This window comes from Bombina bombina, chromosome 6, assembly GCF_027579735.1.
Source record: "Bombina bombina isolate aBomBom1 chromosome 6, aBomBom1.pri, whole genome shotgun sequence".
In the NCBI taxonomy this organism is placed as follows: Eukaryota; Metazoa; Chordata; class Amphibia; order Anura; family Bombinatoridae; genus Bombina; species Bombina bombina.
The window spans coordinates 235,526,850-235,547,998 of NC_069504.1; the positions used below are offsets into that span (position 1 = coordinate 235,526,850).

General features: G+C 36.1%; 1 protein-coding gene across 1 annotated transcript in view; it reads right to left on the minus strand.

Annotated features, from left to right (window-relative positions):
- NAV3 (neuron navigator 3) overlaps nt 1–21,149 on the minus strand; it is a 756,623-nt gene that overhangs the window by 170,258 nt on the left and 565,216 nt on the right. Inside the window, 3 exon segments of the mRNA XM_053716761.1 lie at nt 4,128–4,619; nt 6,477–7,185; nt 15,375–15,642. Of these exon segments, the coding sequence (XP_053572736.1) occupies nt 4,128–4,619; nt 6,477–7,185; nt 15,375–15,642 (1,469 nt within the window).

A 21,149-nucleotide genomic window follows, 5' to 3' on the forward strand; every position in this document is an offset into this window, starting at 1 on the left:
TTGGGGTAGAGCTAACCAATAAGAGAGGCGATACAAACAGTTAAACCCAACAGCCATTTTGTCACTGCAAGAGAGTATTTAATGTTGCTAGAGTCTCAAGAATTATTGTATATCACGAAAATAAATATTCTGGGTTTAATCTCTTCTATTTTCCATTTACTCTTCTTTTTCTATATGTGTAACCTTCTCAAAAGGGTTAAACACATAGGACTTAATTTATCAAGCTAACAGTTACATGGACAGTAAACACCTTGGTATTTTTATATAAAATGTTTAATTATGCATAATGAAACAACTGCAATATATTTTCATTATTTATTTTGTTCCTTTTTAATGTATATTAGCTCTGAATATTGAGCAATTTTTAATTCTCAGAACTAGTAAATTAATCCTGCTGTCTTTTTCAAGGCTAACTCTGCTAGATATCTGTCTGTTATTGGCTTTAACTGATAACAACTGCAATTAAATGCATTTTATGCTAACTTTATGACAGCAGCTAGCCTGGTGGTCTGGTGACTAAAGCACAGATTGGCTTCTTCAAATAAGGCAAATGGTGTGTAAAGTATGGGTATTGAAAAATAATTGCAGAAAAAAAGTATGTTAATTTTTTAAAAAAAACATTAAGACTTGGCTGATGTTATTCTTTAGCAGCACAACAGAAATGTATTGTAATTACAAGGTGTTTACTGTTCCTTTAAGCATAATTCATAAGACTGGTGCTTCCTGACCCCTCTGCCACCACAGAGGCTGCAGAGTTAAATCCCCCCAGACTCATTTGACTGGGATGATTAACAAGTCCTGCTCTCACCTGAATGGTTTGGTGAGAGAATGGGGGGGGGGGCTGCACATGCGTTTGCAACATCACTCCAAACACGCGCAGACATATTCCCTACCATGGGACCTTGTAGGACTGAAGCTTAGTAAACAGAGCTGAAAGTCAAATTTACACTTCTGGAACCCCTCTATTCTATTCCAGATGAGAATATAGCGAGTCACTGGAGCACACACACATATGTCTGCTGCTTATTTTCTCACCAGCTATACCCATATCACAGAAGCATGCACAAGTTAAACACATAGTAAAAGACAGGTATTTGTTACAAAATAAAATCCTCTAACAAAGTACAATTGTACTGTTGTACTAGATTATCATTTTAAATTGGATGATATTTTCTATCAGCTGTAGATTATTAGTAAAATTAGAGGCCTGTACACTAAGCACTTTCCAATGGGGAGGAAAGCAAAATATCACAATCATTTACTATTTTTATTACATAATTATTAGGTCATCAGCTAAGAGCAAATTCTACATATAAATTAAAAAGAAAAAAAAAAAGAAAATAGAAATTAGCCAAATATAAATGAGAATATGGGAAAAATAGGTAAATCCAAACAGCCTTAAAGGCATAATTCAGAACAGTCACTTTCTCTGGAACTTTAAAGGGACAGTCTACACCAGAATTGTTATTGTTTAAAAAGATAGATAATCCCTTTATTACCCATTCCCCAGTATTGCATAACTAACACAGTTATATTAATTTATGTTTTACCTCTGTGATTACCTTGTATCTAAGCCTCTGCAGACTGCCCCTTATCTCAGTGCTTTTGACAGACATGCAATTTAGCCAATCAGTGCAGACTCCTAAATAACTCCACGGGAGTAAGCACAATGTTATCGATATGACACACATTAACTTGTACTGTCTAACTGTAAAAAACTTTCAAAATGCTCTGAGCTAAGAGGCGGTTTTCAATGGTTTAGAAATCAGTTTGAGCCTACGTAGGTTTAGCTTTTCAAAAATACCACCAAGGGAACAAAGCAAATTGAATAATTAAAGTCAATTGGAAAGTTGTTTAAAATTGCTTGCCCTATCTGAATCAAGAAAGTTTAATTTTGACTAGACAGTCCCTTTAAGATACTATCATTTTTAGACTTGGGAAAAAAACATTAATTACTATTTAAAGGAAAGGAAATTCATATAGTATGAAGTGAAGGCATAAAAGGTAATAAATATAATTAAAAAACATAATATCCTAATAAGTGAGAATAATTAGAACCTCACATGACAGCTTATTTGCTAATAGCAAATGTCTCAGGAAAGCTCAATCTATGAGTTTTTGTCAGAGGCATCATTGTGGCATTGCATTGTCAATCAAAATAAGACCTGATGGTTCAACTGTTGCCAGAGGTATTACTGACCTGAACTTAAAGATTAGGGTTAATTTCATGTATAGAGCCTCCTTTGGCATCTAACTGGTTAACAGTAGATTCAACTGACCAGTGGCTTTCCTGAGCTGAAGCTATGATTATGGTTAGAGCTATGTTTACAAAGGTTAGGTTTAGTGCTATGTTTACAGCCTTTTCTAGCATCCAATAGGTTAATGGGAGATTCAAACAATCACTGACATTATGGTTCTACAAATACTGGGGAGAGAGTATTACTGCCAGTGAGCTTATGGCTCAGTAGTCGTATTGGCAACAGCATACTTTAATTTGACACTGTGACCGGGAGATCATTTTTCCACACTTCTTGGTCCTGTCCTGTCTAAAGAGACAATCCTATATATACGTATGCTTTAGTTACTTTCAGAGAATTAATGTTTACCATTCCGCAGTTTTTTCATATCAATATAACGTTCTAGTTAAGTTCTTAATTCATCTCAAGGTGACCATTGTTACATCTTATAATAAGAAACAAACAGTCTCAGCAATATATATCTATACAATTATAATGAATGCATAATTTACACTAAATATCACTATATCTAATTACTGGCAAAATAAATTAATTGTTTTATTCAATAACTATGATAAAAAGGTGAAGGTGTGCAAGTAAAATATTTTATAATAAAAAACACAATTCCATCTTTTCTCAACTTCGGAGAGTCCTATATGCTAGTTATCTAGTAGGTAGTTCTGTCAAAATCCATTTATCAACTTTAGAAAAGAATCAAAAAGCTTAGAAAACACTTTCAAAGCCAAAGCATCCCCCAAATGGTCCAGAACTAAGTTTAAAAAAAAACCTTATAGTCAGGTCATAAAAAGCATTACTGTTGTTTGCCAGTAATGGAAAAAAGTTCTTAGTCTATTTAATATTAAATACAGGAAAAAAGACACATTTCTTGTCTACTACAATTTCTTACCAGTAAAATAGCTTGCGGGATAAGAATGTACTTTAAAAGAGTTAAAGTCCTTACAATATCTCTTAGAATTTACAAACTTAAATAGTTAGAACTCAAAGACCTTACTCTCTAAACATTACTTTAAGGGTTAATCTGCCAAAGCTCAATGAAGACTATAACCATGACTCATTTGTTCCCACTATATTAGTATGAACATTAATTATTTATGATTGGGGGATTGTTTAAAGCAATAGTAGCTTTAACAAAACAAATTACTTTGATAAGATGATTTAACTCTTCCTCACATCTAACAATATATACACAGCTGGAATGTATGTATGTATGTATGTATTGGGTACTTGTAAAGCGCGGCTAATCACCCGTAAGGGTCCCAAAGCGCTGCTCATTTTATCAACCTCGGAAGGATGAAAAACTGAGTGGACCTCGCCGGGGATCGAACCTGCAACCCTTGGGTTGCTACAGAGCTCAGCCACCGTGCCTTAGCATGCTGAGCTATGTGTCCAGCTGGAATGAAATATTATTTAGCATAAATAGGTTAATGAAAGGGATCAATGGTATATCAGTGGACATAATGAACGTTCTTCTTGAAAAGCGGTCTACGGCAGTCTACAAGTCATCTACAAACTAATATGTTGTTTTTTAATTCTTCTTTTATGGCTTCTGTATAATATTGTTGTATTTTCTTAATGTGTGATTAAATTGCTTTCCCTGCTTTAATTCCTGTAATAACTCATACATTATTTTACTTTGAAATTACATGTTGAAATAACATACTGTAAATGTTAATTGTCTTTCAAATTGTAGTGCAATTGTATTTACCATGTAATGACTTGTACTGTTTTCTAGGATTATTTTATGGATCATGTAATTCTATACAATTTCTATATTGTGGCAGTTGTCAAACATATGTCCAGAAGAAAATTATGAAAAAAGCAATGTGAATTTTTCTCTGGTAGTTTTCCAACCAAATGTAAAGAGCTCACCTTTCTGAAAGAGTAGATCTTACACTACCAGTCCTCATAAGCAGACTCTGAATTTCCTGTGTGCTTGTGGTCAGTCCAGATAACGAACAATGATGGCTAAGGGGCAAATCAATAGATTCAGAACTAGTATGGAGACTTGTCATTGATTGGTAACTTGGTGTGTCCTTACTTCCAGCAGAAGAGCTGCTTAAGTTTGCTGTCCATACTTGTCCCCCAGATGTAAATGAATGAACAGATGCTGGGCTAGAGGCCAAAGACTGACCTAAACTTATGACATCAGATGTTAACTCAGATGGTTTATTAAACAGAGGGCTGCTACTACCACTCTGCGCACCAGCACTGCCCAGACTTCCTGTGCCAGAGGATGGGGAATCCAAACTGCCCTGTCTGGCTAAGGAAGTGTTGCTAGGGTTTGACATCACAGAAGTGGCTTTTGTACCATCAGAACTTGTAGTGGAGGAAGGCTTATTTCCTGCTTTAGCACCAAACAACCTATTAAAAGAAAATGCAATTATTTTTCCATCTGTACATGATCTTTACACACGTCCGATTTATTAACAAACTAAAACAAAATGGCTATTAATTTTAGCAGATACATATGTTAGCTTTATAATAGATGAAAATAAGGTTACCATTTTATTACTTACAAGGCTAAACTGATTAAAACATTACTGTTGCACATATGTTTATATTTTGGGCTTTAATTTCTGTCAGGTGACAAACTTATTTTTTGTTATTGTTTTGTTTTATTAAATTGTTATTTAAGTGCTTAGATCAAGCGTTTCACGTGTACCATTGTACGTAGAAAAGCTGTTACACATCAGTTGCAAAGACCTAAAATAGAATTCATATGTGAATGCTATTTGCAGTGATGTATTATACTTTTATAGGCAAAATATGAAGTAAAATTAAAAATAGGATGTCAAGGTAAAATGCTCTTGCCATTAACACATTGCCTGAATTTATAAATAAAAATATATATTTATTTGAATATAAACAATTTGGAAAAATTAGGGACCTAAAGGAAGAATATCATTATAACATGATACAGGTGGTCACATTGACAAGAACATTACAAACTTTTAAAGTCCTGCAATAAAAACATTTACTATAATTTGTATTAAACATCTAAAATGTCCAAAACTGATAATGTATAATCTAAATACAAGAAGAAAAAAAAAAGAATTTGTCTCACAAAACAAACAAACAACCTATGTATATTTTTCAATAGTATATCTTAAAATAAGGTCTGAATGAATAATATACATATAACGATAGAAAACATTTTAGGCCACTAGAGGGAGACGATAACACATTTTAAGTTGAGTCTCATTTTAAGTTTCACAAGAGATTACTTATTTTAAAATTAATAACCACATAGAGAAATGACCTGTAAAAATAGAAACATTTAAAAAGTTGTCAGGTCCTATAATTAACCCTTTAAGGACACAGATTTCAGTTTGCTCAATTGTTTTATGACGGAAAAATTCCGTCATATGTCCTTAAGAGGTTAAATTTGATGAAGTTTTGTTTTTGCTTTTGTTATTTGTTTTGTGCTTAAAAGTTCTTACGGACAGTAAAGTCAAACTTAAACTTCCATGATTCAACATACAATTTTAAACAACTTTCCAATTTACTTCTTTTATCCAACTTGATAAAAATTGTTTGTTTTGTTGGTATTTTTCTTAAAGAGTAATCCAAGTCAGGTTCATAGGAGCTCAGGAGTGTGCACATATATTTAGCACTCTGTGGCTGTAGTGTTTACAACAATGTATAATATTGCTACAAACTATGAATACCAAGATAATAAATCAAATTTGATAATATAAGTTAGCTGCTCTGCTCATGACCCTCTCCTCTCTTGATACCTCTTAACATACAATATACACTAAACATTTTCTTACCTCAGTTCCTTTCCTTTTTCTCATCCCTTGAACCCCCTCAGTATGTAAGCCATGAGCACAGTTGTTTTGTAGAGCTGATTTACAACAGTGCTACTCTTGGCAGGGCCCTCTACACGTTTGACTCCCATAAATGCTACCTTGTCTATTAGACCTATGCAGAATCTGTTGGCACTCTACAAAAAACTGATGATAATAATAATAATAACTAGAAAGTTGTTTAAAGATGCACACTTCATCTAAACCATTCAACTTTAATATTTACTTTTCTATCCTTTTAATTAATTTACAGCATCTAATATAGAATTAATGAAATGCACATGACTTGCTCAAAAAAAGCATTGGTAACTTTTTAAAATGTTAGTACATTACATACTGGAATAGAATACTGACATTGTCTTTGGTATCTTTACTTCCATCAAAAGGCTACAAAAAACAATGGGCTTACCGTCGGAATGTAGGCGATGCAATATCTGGATACTTTGAACCTGGTTGCCGGAGTCCTTGTGTACCACAGCCACTAGCTGATGTTGGACTGGATTTAGGTGAACTTGACAGGGACGCACTCTCTGAATCTGACACTGCTACTTTTTCCTTCTCCTTGTCTGTTTGGTTGATGGTGACTGGACTGGAGCGACCTGATCCACACTTTGAGGGCTCTCTTAGTTTAGTGCCAGCAGCACCTGCTGATTTGCTACTGACATTGGAATCAATACTACTAGTGCTAGATCTGTGCCCCCCTCTCCCTGGAATACCACTGGTGCTGGACTTTGAAGGACGGGGTAAACTACGATATTGCAGGGTTGATTTGGAATTAGCCAACAACACTCCATCATCTTGATTCTGTGACCCATCAAGACTGGTCTTCCTCCCTGCACCCTTTCCTCCAATACCAGATGATTTAGGCATCTTCCCCAGAGTTGCTGATCCACTATTAATAGTTACTCCACTTCCAGTCACCATAGTCGATGGGGCAACTCCAGCCTTTTTAAATCCAAAAGAACCAGTAGCAGTTGGTCTTGCAATTCCAGAGGGTGGTTTTTTCCCTTCATCGCCGCTGCTTTTTCCAGCATCTGAAGGTGACCGCTGAAGTGGGCTTCCTTTTAGAGGGGTCTTTACTTTTTCTGAAGCTTTTACATCATCGGTTTTTCCTGTTACTAAAGAAAAGAAAACAAAAATGTATTGGTAAAAATATTAATAGTTCCATATGCAAGTAGGGCTTATGTTAAAAAAAAATATTATTGCACTTTAAGTATTAAAATTAATTTAATATAGGTCATAGAGGTTAAATTGTCAATAAATTGTACATTTAGATCATAATCAAGACAGGATAATTACTGGATACAGTTTTAAGGAGGTTGATGTAATTTGTATGATCATATGTATATAAATTTAGTGCACAGACAATAAATAGTGCTTAAAGTGAATGTAAAGTTTGAGGAATGAGTGCACTTTCATTCATCAAACTTTAAATTACACTGCTTTTGTTAAAATACTTACCTTTTCTTTCTACAAGCCACTCCAGGGCTTTTCCAGCCCATCGCAAGCCTCTGCCGATATCAGGAATGACGATTCCGGCATCCTCCAATCACGACTCCCCCCCCCCAGGGAATCATTGCCTAAAGCAACACTGTGATTGGTGGAAGGTCGGAATCATAATTTCTGACGTTGGCAGAGGAAGCACTGGAGCAGTTTGCAGAAAGAAAAGGTGAGTATTTTAACAAAAGCAGAGTAATTAAAAGTTTGATGAATGAAAGTGCATCTGTTTTTAATAGGATTATTAAAAATCTGGCACTCATTCCTCAAGCTTTACATTCACTTTAAAAGCAGAGTAAAATAACCTGTGTCAAAAAGCCTATGCAATAGTAATTAAACAATCAGAGCACTATCCCATCCTAGAAGTGACTTAATACCACACCATGGAATACATATTGGGCATGTTACCATTAACATGATCCTGTAAACTGACCATGTTGTGGGGATGAGACTTGTGAATGGCCGAAAAATGTGTTCCGGTTCGGATCAATTCAAATTCGGAAACATTCAAATGAATTCGTTTCAGATTCATTCGGATTCGAATAAATTTGGCTGGATTCGGTTCGGTTCGATTCGGAAATTCGGAATTTAGCAGAATAGCAGAATGATATAACCTAATATACTGTATAATACTAGTGTAATCCATGGCCATCCGAATGTAACAAATAAATCCGAACTAATTTGGATTTATTCAGTAGATTCGGTACTACCGTAATTCGGAAATTCAAATCAATCCGAATCTCCGAATTTAAGAAATTCGTCCCGAATCGAAACGCACATGTCTAGTGGGGATATGGCTTGAACTGCTGACTACATATTTCACACTGTAAAGTAGATTTTATTACAAGCACAGAGACTCCTATTTTGCTTTCCTTCTCTTTTAATACTAATGCAGCTTTTCATAGACAATAAGACATATTACAGGTAAATAACAATAAAAAAAGAACCAGATAACAGCCAATGAAGAACAAGTATTCAAATGAGCAGTATCGTAATGCCCATATACAGTCCAAATAGTCCCTAATCCTTCTCTTTTGCTGCTCATAAAAATAAGTACTTTATTTTCACAGTATTTAATTGTCTTATTTTTCATAATAAAACCATTCCCATTTGTGTTTATTTCTGTCTTTTTTACACTGCAATTCTGTTTCTGGCCATTAAGTGTCCCCCTTGTTTCTTTTATTTCAGGTTTTCAACGTTTGACAGTGTTTGCATTATACACTTACATTTAAATAAGTTATATTTTTCCCACACTGTTAATTTTACTTTGTCCCAGTCTGATAATACTATAGAGGACTCTGCTAGTTCATTAAATGACAAATTGTCATCTTTTATTACCAAAATTGATGATAAAATTAACTCTTTAATGGCAGTCATAAATTCTGAACGAAATGCTCCAAAAAAAATGTAGAGCAAAAATGAAGCATTTAACCCCTGCTTCTCCCTCTTTATCTCAAAAAAGAGCTTTAAGTCTGTCCCAACCAGACAACCCTCATACTGTCCTCATGCATAACACAGACAGTACCTCTGCTAGCCAACATATTTTAACTGGCACCAGAACCCCTGATCACTCTAATAAAAATAGATCAGGGCGTATTTTTTCACAACCTAGTGTAAATAAACCTGCTTTAAGGAAATACACCTCAGACCTTTTGAAAGCTCATAAAAGACCATATTAATGACATTTCCTCCTCAGATGAGGAATATTTTTCAGATTTTGACAATGATAATAAACAGTCTGAAGATGTTTCATCAGATTCAGATTTTGATGATTTTCTCAAATATAAAAGACGTAAAAAGGCCCACTTAAATAAATCTTAGGAAGAGAAAGTTTTTCTAGACTCACTAGGCAAACCATTTACTAAACCAGACGAACTACAGCACCCACATTCTTCTGAATGGTTTCCTTCAAGGGAAATTGCTGATTTTATAGATCATTACTTAAGAAATTCCTTAAAATCAGCCAGATCCAAACTCAGAACTGAATGCCCCCGTCCCTCCCTCCCTAGTAATTCCACTATTACCCCTGAAATTGATACTGACATTCTAAAGTTTTTAGGTTCTCAAGGAGCCAATCTTAAAAAAAGGTTCAGATAGATTACTAAGAGCTTGCCAGTATAAACTCCTGGATATGACTGGCCCTATTGCAAAAATGTTTGATCTCTCTGAAGAAGCTATTGCCTCTAACTCTTCTATTGACCCTTATGTTATCAGAGAGTGGACTTTAAGATCTATTGCCTTCTTAGGTAATGTTAATGCTAATGTAGCCATAGCTGCTGAAAGAAGATGAAATATAATACGTAGATTAGACCCCAAATTGTCAGGTTTTGCTTCCTCCCAAAGTTCCTCAGATTCCAATGGCCTCCTTTTTGGAGATACTTACCTTTTTAAAATGAATAACTATGCTAAGACTTTCAATACTTTATAAAAAAACAAATCCACTATAAAAAGACACTTTGCATACAATCCAGGGTCGGGAAAAGAAGGGGACGATTTCCCAGCTGGTCTTCCTATAATTCCTATAATACCAGGTCCCAATATTATTATTCCAACCAATACCAAACACAAAACCCTACTTTCTTTCCCTCAAGAAGCCATTCTTGGTCTTCAATATCTTCCGCACAAGAGGATGTTCCAGAAATCCCCAAGGTAATTCATTTTCTTTCCAATCTTTCCCTTTTTTTCCCTCAAAAAATAGGTGGCAGGCATGCCTGTTTCCTAACAAATTGGCATCTAATCACCTCAGATCCATGGGTTCTCCAAACAGTTGCTGGGGTCTTAATAGATTTCACATCTCCCCCTCTCCAACATTATCCTCCCAGACCTATTCAGTTCTCAAAGCAAAACAAGCTCGACATAGACTCAGAGATCTCTTCTCAAGCCTCACAACAGGCTATAGAACTCATCATTTTGGATGGAGACAGTTATTTAGGCAACATTTTCTTTGTAAAAAAGAAAAATAGGCAATTTCGTCCCGTCATCAATCTCTGGACCCTGAATGCCTTTGTTCTGTACCAACATTTCAAGATGGAGGGCATTTATCTTCTAAGAGATTGTCTTCTAAATCGAGACTGGTTGGTTCACCTGGATCTTACAGATGCTTACCTAACTGTCCCCATCCATTCTTCTCACAGAAAATATCTCTGTTTTTATTGGAACAACATCCTTTGGCAGTTCACTTGTCTTCCTTTCGGACTATCCTCCGCTCCTTGGATATTCACAAAATTCCTAAAACCGGTCATTGCCTGGCTCAGATTCAGGGGTGTTCATCTTATAATTTATCTGGACGACATTTATGATTATGAAACAGGATCGACATACTCTGTCCTCTCATCTGAATGTAACTAACTCTCTTTTAGAGAACCTTGGATTTTTAATAAACAAGCAAAAATCCATCCTGGTTCCCATTCAGAATCTAATTTTCCTGGGTTTCCATCTCTTCTACCCTCAGTCTTCCCCAAGAAAAAATCTTCTTTCCATCTGAGACTCTTAGCTTGCATTATTGGTCTTCTTTCATCCTCTATCCAAGCTATATTTTCAGCTCCCCTTCATTATAAGGCCCTTCAACTCCTCAAAATGTATTTTCTTCGCAAGGGCCTATCATATGCTCATCCCATTTCTCTTTCTCAAGAAACTTTGGTGGCTAGTTCACATGGATGCCTGGAATGGCAGAGCAATCTTCGGGAACTCCCCAGAACTAGTTATAGAAGCAGATGCAAGCAACTCTGGATGAGGTGCCCAATGTGGTTCTCTTATCACCGGTGACAAATGGACAAATGCACAGAGACTTCTTGATATCAATTGCAAGAAATTACTTGTGGGTTCCTTTGCAATCAAGAGCTTTATAAAAAATGTCGCTTCTATTTCTATGATCCTTCCCATGGACAACATTTCCGTTGTGAGATACCTGAACAAATTGGGAGGTACCAAATCAAAAACTCTTTCAGAGATCACCAAGGATTTTGTTCATTACTGCTTACAGAACAACATTTCCATTCAAGCCGAGTACATTCCAGGTCTTAACAATTCAGCAGCAGATTGGGGATCCCGCTATCTTAAAGACTCCAGCGACTGGAAATTACATCCCAAAATGTTCCTTTCCCTTGTCTCCCTGAGTGGTCCCTTTACTATAGATCTGTTTGCCTCCAGATCCAATTATTAGATAAAACCTTTTTTTCAGTTGGTGTCCAAATCCAGAAGCCGCAGGTGTAGACGCCTTCCTTCAACCTTGGCCCGCTCAAAAAGCTTATGCTTTCCCCTCTTTTCCATGATCCCCAAAACTCTTGCTTTTTGCAGAGCTCAAATTTCCCTTCTACTAATAACTCCCCTTTGGCTCGACTCAATCCTGGTACCCCTCTCTCCTGGAATTGTCTTTTCTCCCTCCCCTCCTCATTACATCCCTCCCCAATCTCCTCCTGAACCCTTCCAGGAACCCTCACCCTCTCCTCCTAGACGAATCCCTCAATCTGGTAGCATGGGCAATTTCAGGGGCCCTTGTGCCCTCAAAGGTATTTCGGAAAGTTCTCAGTCCCTCCTTCAGGAGTCCTGGGCTCCATGTACCAAAAAAGCTTATCTCTCAGCTTGGTCTAAATGGTCTAGCTGGTGTTCACAGAGACACCTGGATCCTCTTTCAGCCCTTTTCCCGAAGTAATTAATTATCTTTCTTCCCTTTTTGATAATGGTCTCGCTTATAAATCAATTAATCTGGCTTGTTCTGCCATTTCTGCTTCTGCAATGATATTCCAATCGGTTGTCAACCTCATATTTGTTGTTTATTAAAAGCCATCAGAATAAAAAATCCCCCTGCTCCTAGATATTCCTTTTTCTGAGATGTAGATCTTATAATTTATTTCCTTAATAAATGGCCCTCCAATTCTGATCTTTCTCTCAAACAACTCTCTGCTAAATTAGCCATTCTTCTCTGTCTGTTATCCTTTTGCAGAGTTTCCGATGTAAAAGCTATCGATATAAATTCCAAAATGTTTTCCCCCTTTGGTGTCAACTTCTATCTTTTATCCATTTTTTCCTGATCATCCCAATCTCTGTGTGGTCTCCTGTCTCAGAGAATATGAAAACAGAACTTCTCTCAGATCTTCATCTCCTCAACTCTTAATTTATTTGTTTCCCCTTTTAAATCTGTCTCTTCTACTTCCATTGACAGATGGGTTAAATGGATCCTTTTTCTATCTGGGGTGGAGGATTCTTTTACCGCTCATTCTATTCGAGGAGCTTATGCCTCAAAAGCATTCTTGAAATCTTCCTCTCTTCAAGATATCCTTTCTGCTGCTGACTGGTCTTCAGACTCTACTTTCAAACAGTTCTATTTCAAACCTATTTCTCATGCTGCTTCTTAATACTTTAATCGTTTTGCTTTAAACTAGCAAAGTAGGAGTCTCTGTGCTTGTAATAAAATTCTGATTATCCTAACTTTGTGAAGATTTTATTAAAGACACAGAGACAAGTATTTTCCCTCCCTTAAGGGTATATTAAAAAAAAATAGCATTGGTAAAGTATATATATTTTATTGTATTTCATCTTCTCCACTCTGATTTTCTAGGTTTTCCAAACATACAACACCCCAATTAGGACATTCTTATCCTGGTTTTGGATATTCTACAAAGGATTGATTCTTCTATCAAGTTTCTTCATCAAGTTGCTGCCTAATTGTTCATCTCTGTTATACAAAATGTTTGTTTGTCTCATATATGGTTTTTCCAGTTTCTTCATTGGTGGATCCTTCATACTGATGTTTCCTTTCCTGTTGAATCTTCTTCCAGTTTTGCATCAAAGAAGAAAGAGGAGGATTAGGGAGGGACTATTTCGACAGTATATGGGTATTACAACACTGCTCATTGATTGATTTAATCTGCTCATTTGAATATTTGTTCTTCATTGGCTGTTATCTGGTTCTTTTTTTTTTTATTGTTATCTACCTGTAATATGTCTTATTGTTTATGAAAAGCAGCATTAGTATTAAAAGAGAAGGAAAGCAAAAAAGTATTTAATAAAATCTAGATTATTCCTTCACAAAGCTAGGATAATCAGAATTATTAACCATTTCCGCTATTCTGAAGGCTTTAATGACTGTTTCCAGGTGCAAATGTTTCAACCAATTTAGGTTTATTTTTGATGATGAATGCTGTTCTAGGGTTTTGCCCTCACAGTGAAAAGAATCTTTCAATTTTAAAATATTGTTTCTCTTGCTGTCTTTATAGAATGGTGAGACTATATCTAATAAACAAAGTAGATGCTTTTCTATATATTATATATATTTAAAGGGGCAGTCTAGTCAAAATTAATCTTTCATGATTCAGATAGGGAATGTAATTTTAAACAACTTTCCAATTTACTTTTATCATCAAATTTACTTTGTACTCTTGGTATTCTTATTTGAAAGCTAGACCTAGATAGCCCCATATGCTAATTTCTAAGCCCTTGAAAGCCACCTCTTACCTGAATGCATTTGACAGTTTTCACAGCTAGAGGGCGTTAGTTCATGTGTGCCATATAGATAGCAATGTGCTCATGCCCGTTGAGTTACTTATGAGAGGGTACTGATTGGCTAAAATACAAGTCTGACAAAATAACTGAAATAATGGGGTCAGTCTTCAGAGGCTTAGATACTAGATACAAGGAAATCACAGAGGTAAAAAGTGTATTAATATAACTGTGTTAGTTATGCAAAACTGGGGAATGAGTAATAAAGGGATTATCTATCTTTTTTAGACAAAAATACATTCTGGAGTAGACTGTCCCTTTAAAGTTGGTCATATATCTAGATGTATAGCAATTTCATATGTCTCAGTTCAGTCACTTTAGCATTTAACGCCTTATAGAGCAATATTTTCTCTCTTTTTTTCCATGTATTCTTTTCTAATTTATAGTTTGAGGGGGTGTAGGCATTCACCACTAGAAACTGAACACAACTTTTGAAGTTGAGCTATTCTAGATCTGTTAACTTAGAAAGAGTGTTCAGGAACATTTGTGTGAATTTGAAAATGCCAGAGCAGTTTTTATGTTTTGGGCAAAATGTGGTACAAGAATGTTTCGTTTTATCATTTTATGTAACGTTGAAGATAGAGTGAAGGTTAAAGCTTTCTCTTTTAACTTTGGAAACAGGTTAACCATGGTAGATGCTGATTAGAACTGAGATAGTAACTAAACATTATTTTTCTCTTATTTTGCATTCACCAGTATAATGTACAGCAGTGTTCTTAAATAATGGTAAAACAGATGAAGAATGTAGTCCCACCCCAGAACTTATTAGCTATTTGAGAATTTTCACACGAGTTGCAAGTACAACCAAGCTATTTGAAATCAATTTTAAATGTGTCATATAATAACACGTATTAATTTATAATTCACCTAAAAAGTGTTATGAGAATTTTCCAAGTGTGGCACTAAAAAACTCTTAAGCATTCTCATGTTTGTTGATTTGGAAAGAAAACAAAATAGGCAAATTAAATATCCTTTTTTTTTTAACCTTTATTTATTCAGCTGACTAATTCAAAACTATGTTGGGAAAGAGAGATCTATTCCCATAATTAATCCCATCAAGGAAGACATAGCCTAGCACATTTATTATATGGTATCAGATAACGGCTCATTGCAATGTTTACTTTTGCCAAGTAATTTGACATTCAACTACAATATACCTACAGTTGTTAAACTATCATTATATAAGGCAGCATTAATCCCACAGGGATTGGACCAACTACAACACCCTGCATATGTATATATGTGAATAGTTCTTGTGTTAACCATTATAATTTTACTTGTGGCGTGTAGATCATTTTTAGGTTTTGCATACCTGGTGTTTTAAGTGAGCCACTTCCAGATTTGTGTCTTGTAGATGTTGTCCCAATCTGAGCTGTCATACCACGTCTCCATGAGCCCGTCTGGGAGACTGAGAGAGATTTCTGGCCACCTTTCTCTGATTCTTCAGACATTCCAGGCTGAACATTTTTCCATTTGCCACTTGTGTCCATAGCCAAATCAAACTCTTCCTCTTGTTTCTTCATTTCGTCAGAGCACCATGGTTCAGAATCTGTCAAGGATCGTTTCTCAGCATCTTTCAACTAAAAAATATATACATAAAAAATATAATTGAACTATAATAGTATAACAGAATCAATTAGTCAAACAGTGTTGTTCAAATGTTAAAATTCAGGTAGAAAACACAAAGACTTGCTTGATTTGTTACTGCATTTACAGATTTTATGGAGGAGGAGGAGGAGGAAAAAAGCAATATGGAAATGCAAAGATTCAAGGCAATCAGTGCCTGTTCACCAAATAGTTCAATAAAGGAGTTATTAGTTTCTCTGTCAGGTTGAATTCCATTGATGTTTCAGGAAATCTATATTGCAATAGGCATAATAACATGTTTATAGATTTTTTTTTCATATCATAATTTGCACAAATAGGTAAAACACATAGGACTAGATTAGAACTGGCGTGTTAAAGTTAGCCCGCACGATACAGAAATATCGCTCCTACGTTAACTTCTGTGCGCATTACAAATTGAATGTAAACGTGTTCACTAGAGCGCAATCAAATTTGACGTGTGCCAGGTTAGCGCAACTAAAAGCATTGAGTAAAGGCTAAGACTTAAAAAAAAATGTGCACCAAACACAAAATAAATACATTAAAATAAACAGTTACACCCATATAAACACTATCTGATAAAAATTATTCATAAACATATATATATATTTTTTAAAAGGGTTCAAAAGTATATAATATATGGGAGCCGATTTATGTATGGGAGCCTTCAGGCTCGCCGGAAACAGAAGTTATGAAGCAGCGGTCTAAAGATCACTGTTCCATAACTTGTGCACCTGCTCTGAGGCCGCGGACAGAAATCAACCCGATTGAATACTTTCGGGTTGATTGACACCCCCTGCAGATTCATGGTCAATCGTCCGCTAGCAGGGGGTGTCAATCAACCCGAAAGTATTCAATCGGGTTGATTTCTGTCCGCGGCCTCAGAGCAGGTGCACAAGTTATGGAACAGTGATCTTTAGACCGCTGCTTCATAACTTCTGTTCACAAGAACTGCTGGTGCAATTATAAATGCTGACAGCTTATGCTGTTGGCATTTATCATATCATGTCCGCTCGCACTATGATAAATATACCCCATGGCCATAAATTTGACTGCAAAGAGTTATAATATAATTATATATATATATATATATATATATATATATATATATATATACATATATATATATATATATACATATATATATATATATATATATATATATATATACATACAGGGAGTGCAGAATTATTAGGCAAATGAGTATTTTGACCACATCATCCTCTTTATGCATGTTGTCTTACTCCAAGCTGTATAGGCTCGAAAGCCTTCTACCAATTAAGCATATTAGGTGATGTGCATCTCTGTAATGAGAAGGGGTGTGGTCTAATGACATCAACACCCTATATCAGGTGTGCATAATTATTAGGCAACTTCCTTTCCTTTGGCAAAATGGGTCAAAAGAAGGACTTGACAGGCTCAGAAAAGTCAAAAATAGTGAGATATCTTGCAGAGGGATGCAGCACTCTTAAAATTGCAAAGCTTCTGAAGCGTGATCATCGAACAATCAAGCGTTTCATTCAAAATAGTCAACAGGGTCGCAAGAAGCGTGTGGAAAAACCAAGGCGCAAAATAACTGCCCATGAACTGAGAAAAGTCAAGCGTGCAGCTGCCAAGATGCCACTTGCCACCAGTTTGGCCATATTTCAACATCACTGGAGTGCCCAAAAGCACAAGGTGTGCAATACTCAGAGACATGGCCAAGGTAAGAAAGGCTGAAAGACGACCACCACTGAACAAGACACACAAGCTGAAACGTCAAGACTGGGCCAAGAAATATCTCAAGACTGATTTTTCTAAGGTTTTATGGACTGATGAAATGAGAGTGAGTCTTGATGGGCCAGATGGATGGGCCCGTGGCTGGATTGGTAAAGGGCAGAGAGCTCCAGTCTGACTCAGATGCCAGCAAGGTGGAGGTTGAGTACTGGTTTGGGCTGGTATCATCAAAGATGAGCTTGTGGGGCCTTTTCGGGTTGAGGATGGAGTCAAGCTCAACTCCCAGTCCTACTGCCAGTTTCTGGAAGACACCTTCTTCAAGCAGTGGTACAGGAAGAAGTCTGCATCCTTCAAGAAAATCATGATTTTCATGCAGGACAATGCTCCATCACACGCGTCCAAGTACTCCACAGCGTGGCTGGCAAGAAAGGGTATAAAAGAAGAAAATCTAATGACATGGCCTCCTTGTTCACCTGATCTGAACCCCATTGAGAACCTGTGGTCCATCATCAAATGTGAGATTTACAAGGAGGGAAAACAGTACACCTCTCTGAACAGTGTCTGGGAGGCTGTGGTTGCTGCTGCACGCAATGTTGATGGTGAACAGATCAAAACACTGACAGAATCCATGGATGGCAGGCTTTTGAGTGTCCTTGCAAAGAAAGGTGGCTATATTGGTCACTGATTTTTTTTTGTTTTGTTTTTGAATGTCAGAAATGTATATTTGTGAATGTTGAGATGTTATATTGGTTTCACTGGTAAAAATAAATAATTGAAATGGGTATATATTTGTTTTTTGTTAAGTTGCCTAATAATTATGCACAGTAATAGTCACCTGCACACACAGATATCCCCCTAAAATAGCTATAACTAAAAACAAACTAAAAACTACTTCCAAAACTATTCAGCTTTGATATTAATGAGTTTTTTGGGTTCATTGAGAACATGGTTGTTGTTCAATAATAAAATTAATCCTCAAAAATACAACTTGCCTAATAATTCTGCACTCCCTGTATATATATGTATGTGTATGTCTAAATATGTGTCTAAATATGTGTATGGGTATATATGTGTATATATATATATATATTTATATCTGTATATATCTATACCTGTATATATTCATATAGATATATAGGTATAGATATATATTTTACAATAAAAACATAAAAATATAAATGTAAAAATAAATAAAACTTTTTTATATTTACAGGTTTAGGTATATATAGATATTCATAGAAATATCTATTTAACATAAAAATAAAATGTTCCTGTATGTGAAGAACAGTGACATGTGAACTATTAATAACTCCTATCAGGTATAGTGCTGTGGGTTTAATATCGTGTCGGGGTAGCATGCGAACAATAACAAAAGTGTTCGTTTTTTTTTTTTTTAAAAGTGCGCTCAATTGTCTATGGGGAGAATAAGCTAATGGGATAGCTATATCCAAAGTCCTTTAGTTAGCGTGTGTCAGGTTTTGTCATGGGCAAAATGTTTACTTTCAACTTGTAGAGCGAGTGAACCTGCGCACGTAAAAACTTCTGGCAGTGTTAGAACACACATACACCTAGATTACGAGTTTTGCGTTCGCGTTTTAACGCTGAAAAAATTTCAGGGTTAAAACAGCAACACAGCCATTACGAGTCTTGTCGGTATAGCTGTACCGAAAGCCTTTTAGCCTGTAAAGCAACGTCAGTTGCATATTTAAAATAATGATGTTTTTGCATGGGATTTCCATAGCGCTGCCATTACAAGTTTTGCGGTGAGGCTAAAAAGCTTGTGTTCCAGCCTATACCGACACGATGTGTTACGCAATCTGAGAGCAGTAGTTATGAGTTTTACGCAACAAAACTGTTACACAAAACTTATAACTAAAGTGTTACAAAGTACACTAACACCCATAAACTACCTATTAACCCCTAAACCGAGGCCCTCCCGCATCGCAAACACTATTTTACAGTTATTAACCTCCCAACATCGCTGCCACTAATACAATTTATTAACCCCTATTCCGTTGCTCCCCGACATCGTCGCCACTATACTAAAGTTATTAACCTCTATTCCCCTCACCCCAACATCGACCACACTATAATAAAGATATTAACCCCTATTCCGCTGCTCCCCGACATCGCCGCCACTAAATAAAGTTATTAACCCCTAAACCTCTGGCCTCCCACATCACTACCACTAAATAAACCTATTAACCCCTAAACCGCCAAACCCCCAACATCGCCAAAAACTAAATTAAACTAAACTAAATTTGAACAGCCAACAGGATTTCAGTAGCTCTCATTCTATTGGCTGATTTTAATTTCCAAAATCACATCAGCCAATAGGAATGCAAGGGATGCCATTTTGTAAAGGCTCCCTTGCATTGAAGAATCAGTATACGGCGGTGACCATATGAAGAGGATGCTCCGCGCCGGATGTCTTCTGGATGGAGCCGTTCCGTGCCGCCGGGATAAAGATAGGAGACGCAGCCTGGATGGATGAAGACCTCGCCACCTGGATGAAGACTTCTCGCCGTCTGGATGTCCGGACTTCAGAAACTGTAAGTAGATCTTTGGGGGGTTAGTGTTAGGTTTTTTAAACTTTTTTGGGGTGTTTTTTTTTTAGATTTAGATTAGGGTTTTGGGTATTCTTAAAAGAGCTAAATGCCCTTTTAAGGCAATGAAAAAGAGCTGAATGCCCATTTAAGGGCAATGCCCATACAAATGCCCTTTTCAGGGCAATGGGTATCTTAGGTTTTTTTAGAGTTAGGTTTTTGGGGGGTTGGTTGGGTGGTGGGTTTTACTGTTGGGGGGGGGGGGTCTTTGTATTTTTTTAACAGGGAAAAGAGCTGATTTCTTTAGGGCCTACAAAGGCCCTTTTAAGGGCTATTGGTAGTTTATTGTAGGCTAAGGTTTTTTTTATTTGGGGGGGGATTTTTTATTTTTATAGGGCTATTAGATTAGGTGTAATTGTTTTTATTTTGGATAGTTTCGTTTGTTATTATTCGTAATTTAGTGTTTGTTATTTTTTGTACTTTAGTATTTTTTATTTTTTGTAATTTAGTATTTTGTAATTTTTTGTAAATGTAGATTTAATTTTTTTAGTAGGGTTAGGTTTTTTTAATGTGTAATTTAATTGATTTGATTTGTAGTTATTTTAGTATAATAGTAATGTTAGTTTAATTTATAGTTTAAATTTAGTTTTTTTTAATTTCCCAGGTAAGTTTTTATTTATTTTAAGATAGGGATCTTGCAATTTTAATTTAAAGTTATTGGGTTGTTAGATTTAGAGGTTCATAGTTTAATTTAGTTTTTGCTGATGTGGGGGCTGGCGGTTAAGGGGTTAATAGGTTTATTTAGTGGTAGTTATGTGGGAGGCCAGAGGTTTAGGAGTTAATAACTTTATTTAGTGGCGGGATGTTGGAGAGCGGCAGAATGGGGTTAATATCTTTATTAAAGTGTCCGCGATGTTGGGGTGGGGGGGAATAGGGGTTAATAACTTTAGTATAGTGACAGCGATATCGGGAGTGGCAGATTAGGGGTTAATAGATTTATTTCGGTGGTGGCGATATCGGGAGCAGCAGATTAGGGGTTAATACGTTTATGTAGGTGTCGGCGATGTTGGGGCGGAAGATTAGGGGTGTTTAGACTTGGGGTTTATGTTAGGGTGCTAGGTTTAAACGTAACTCTTTTTCCCCATAGACATCAATGGGGTTGTGTTACGGAGCTTTTCATTCCGCAATCGCAGGTGTTAGTTTTGTTTTCTAACACTCTC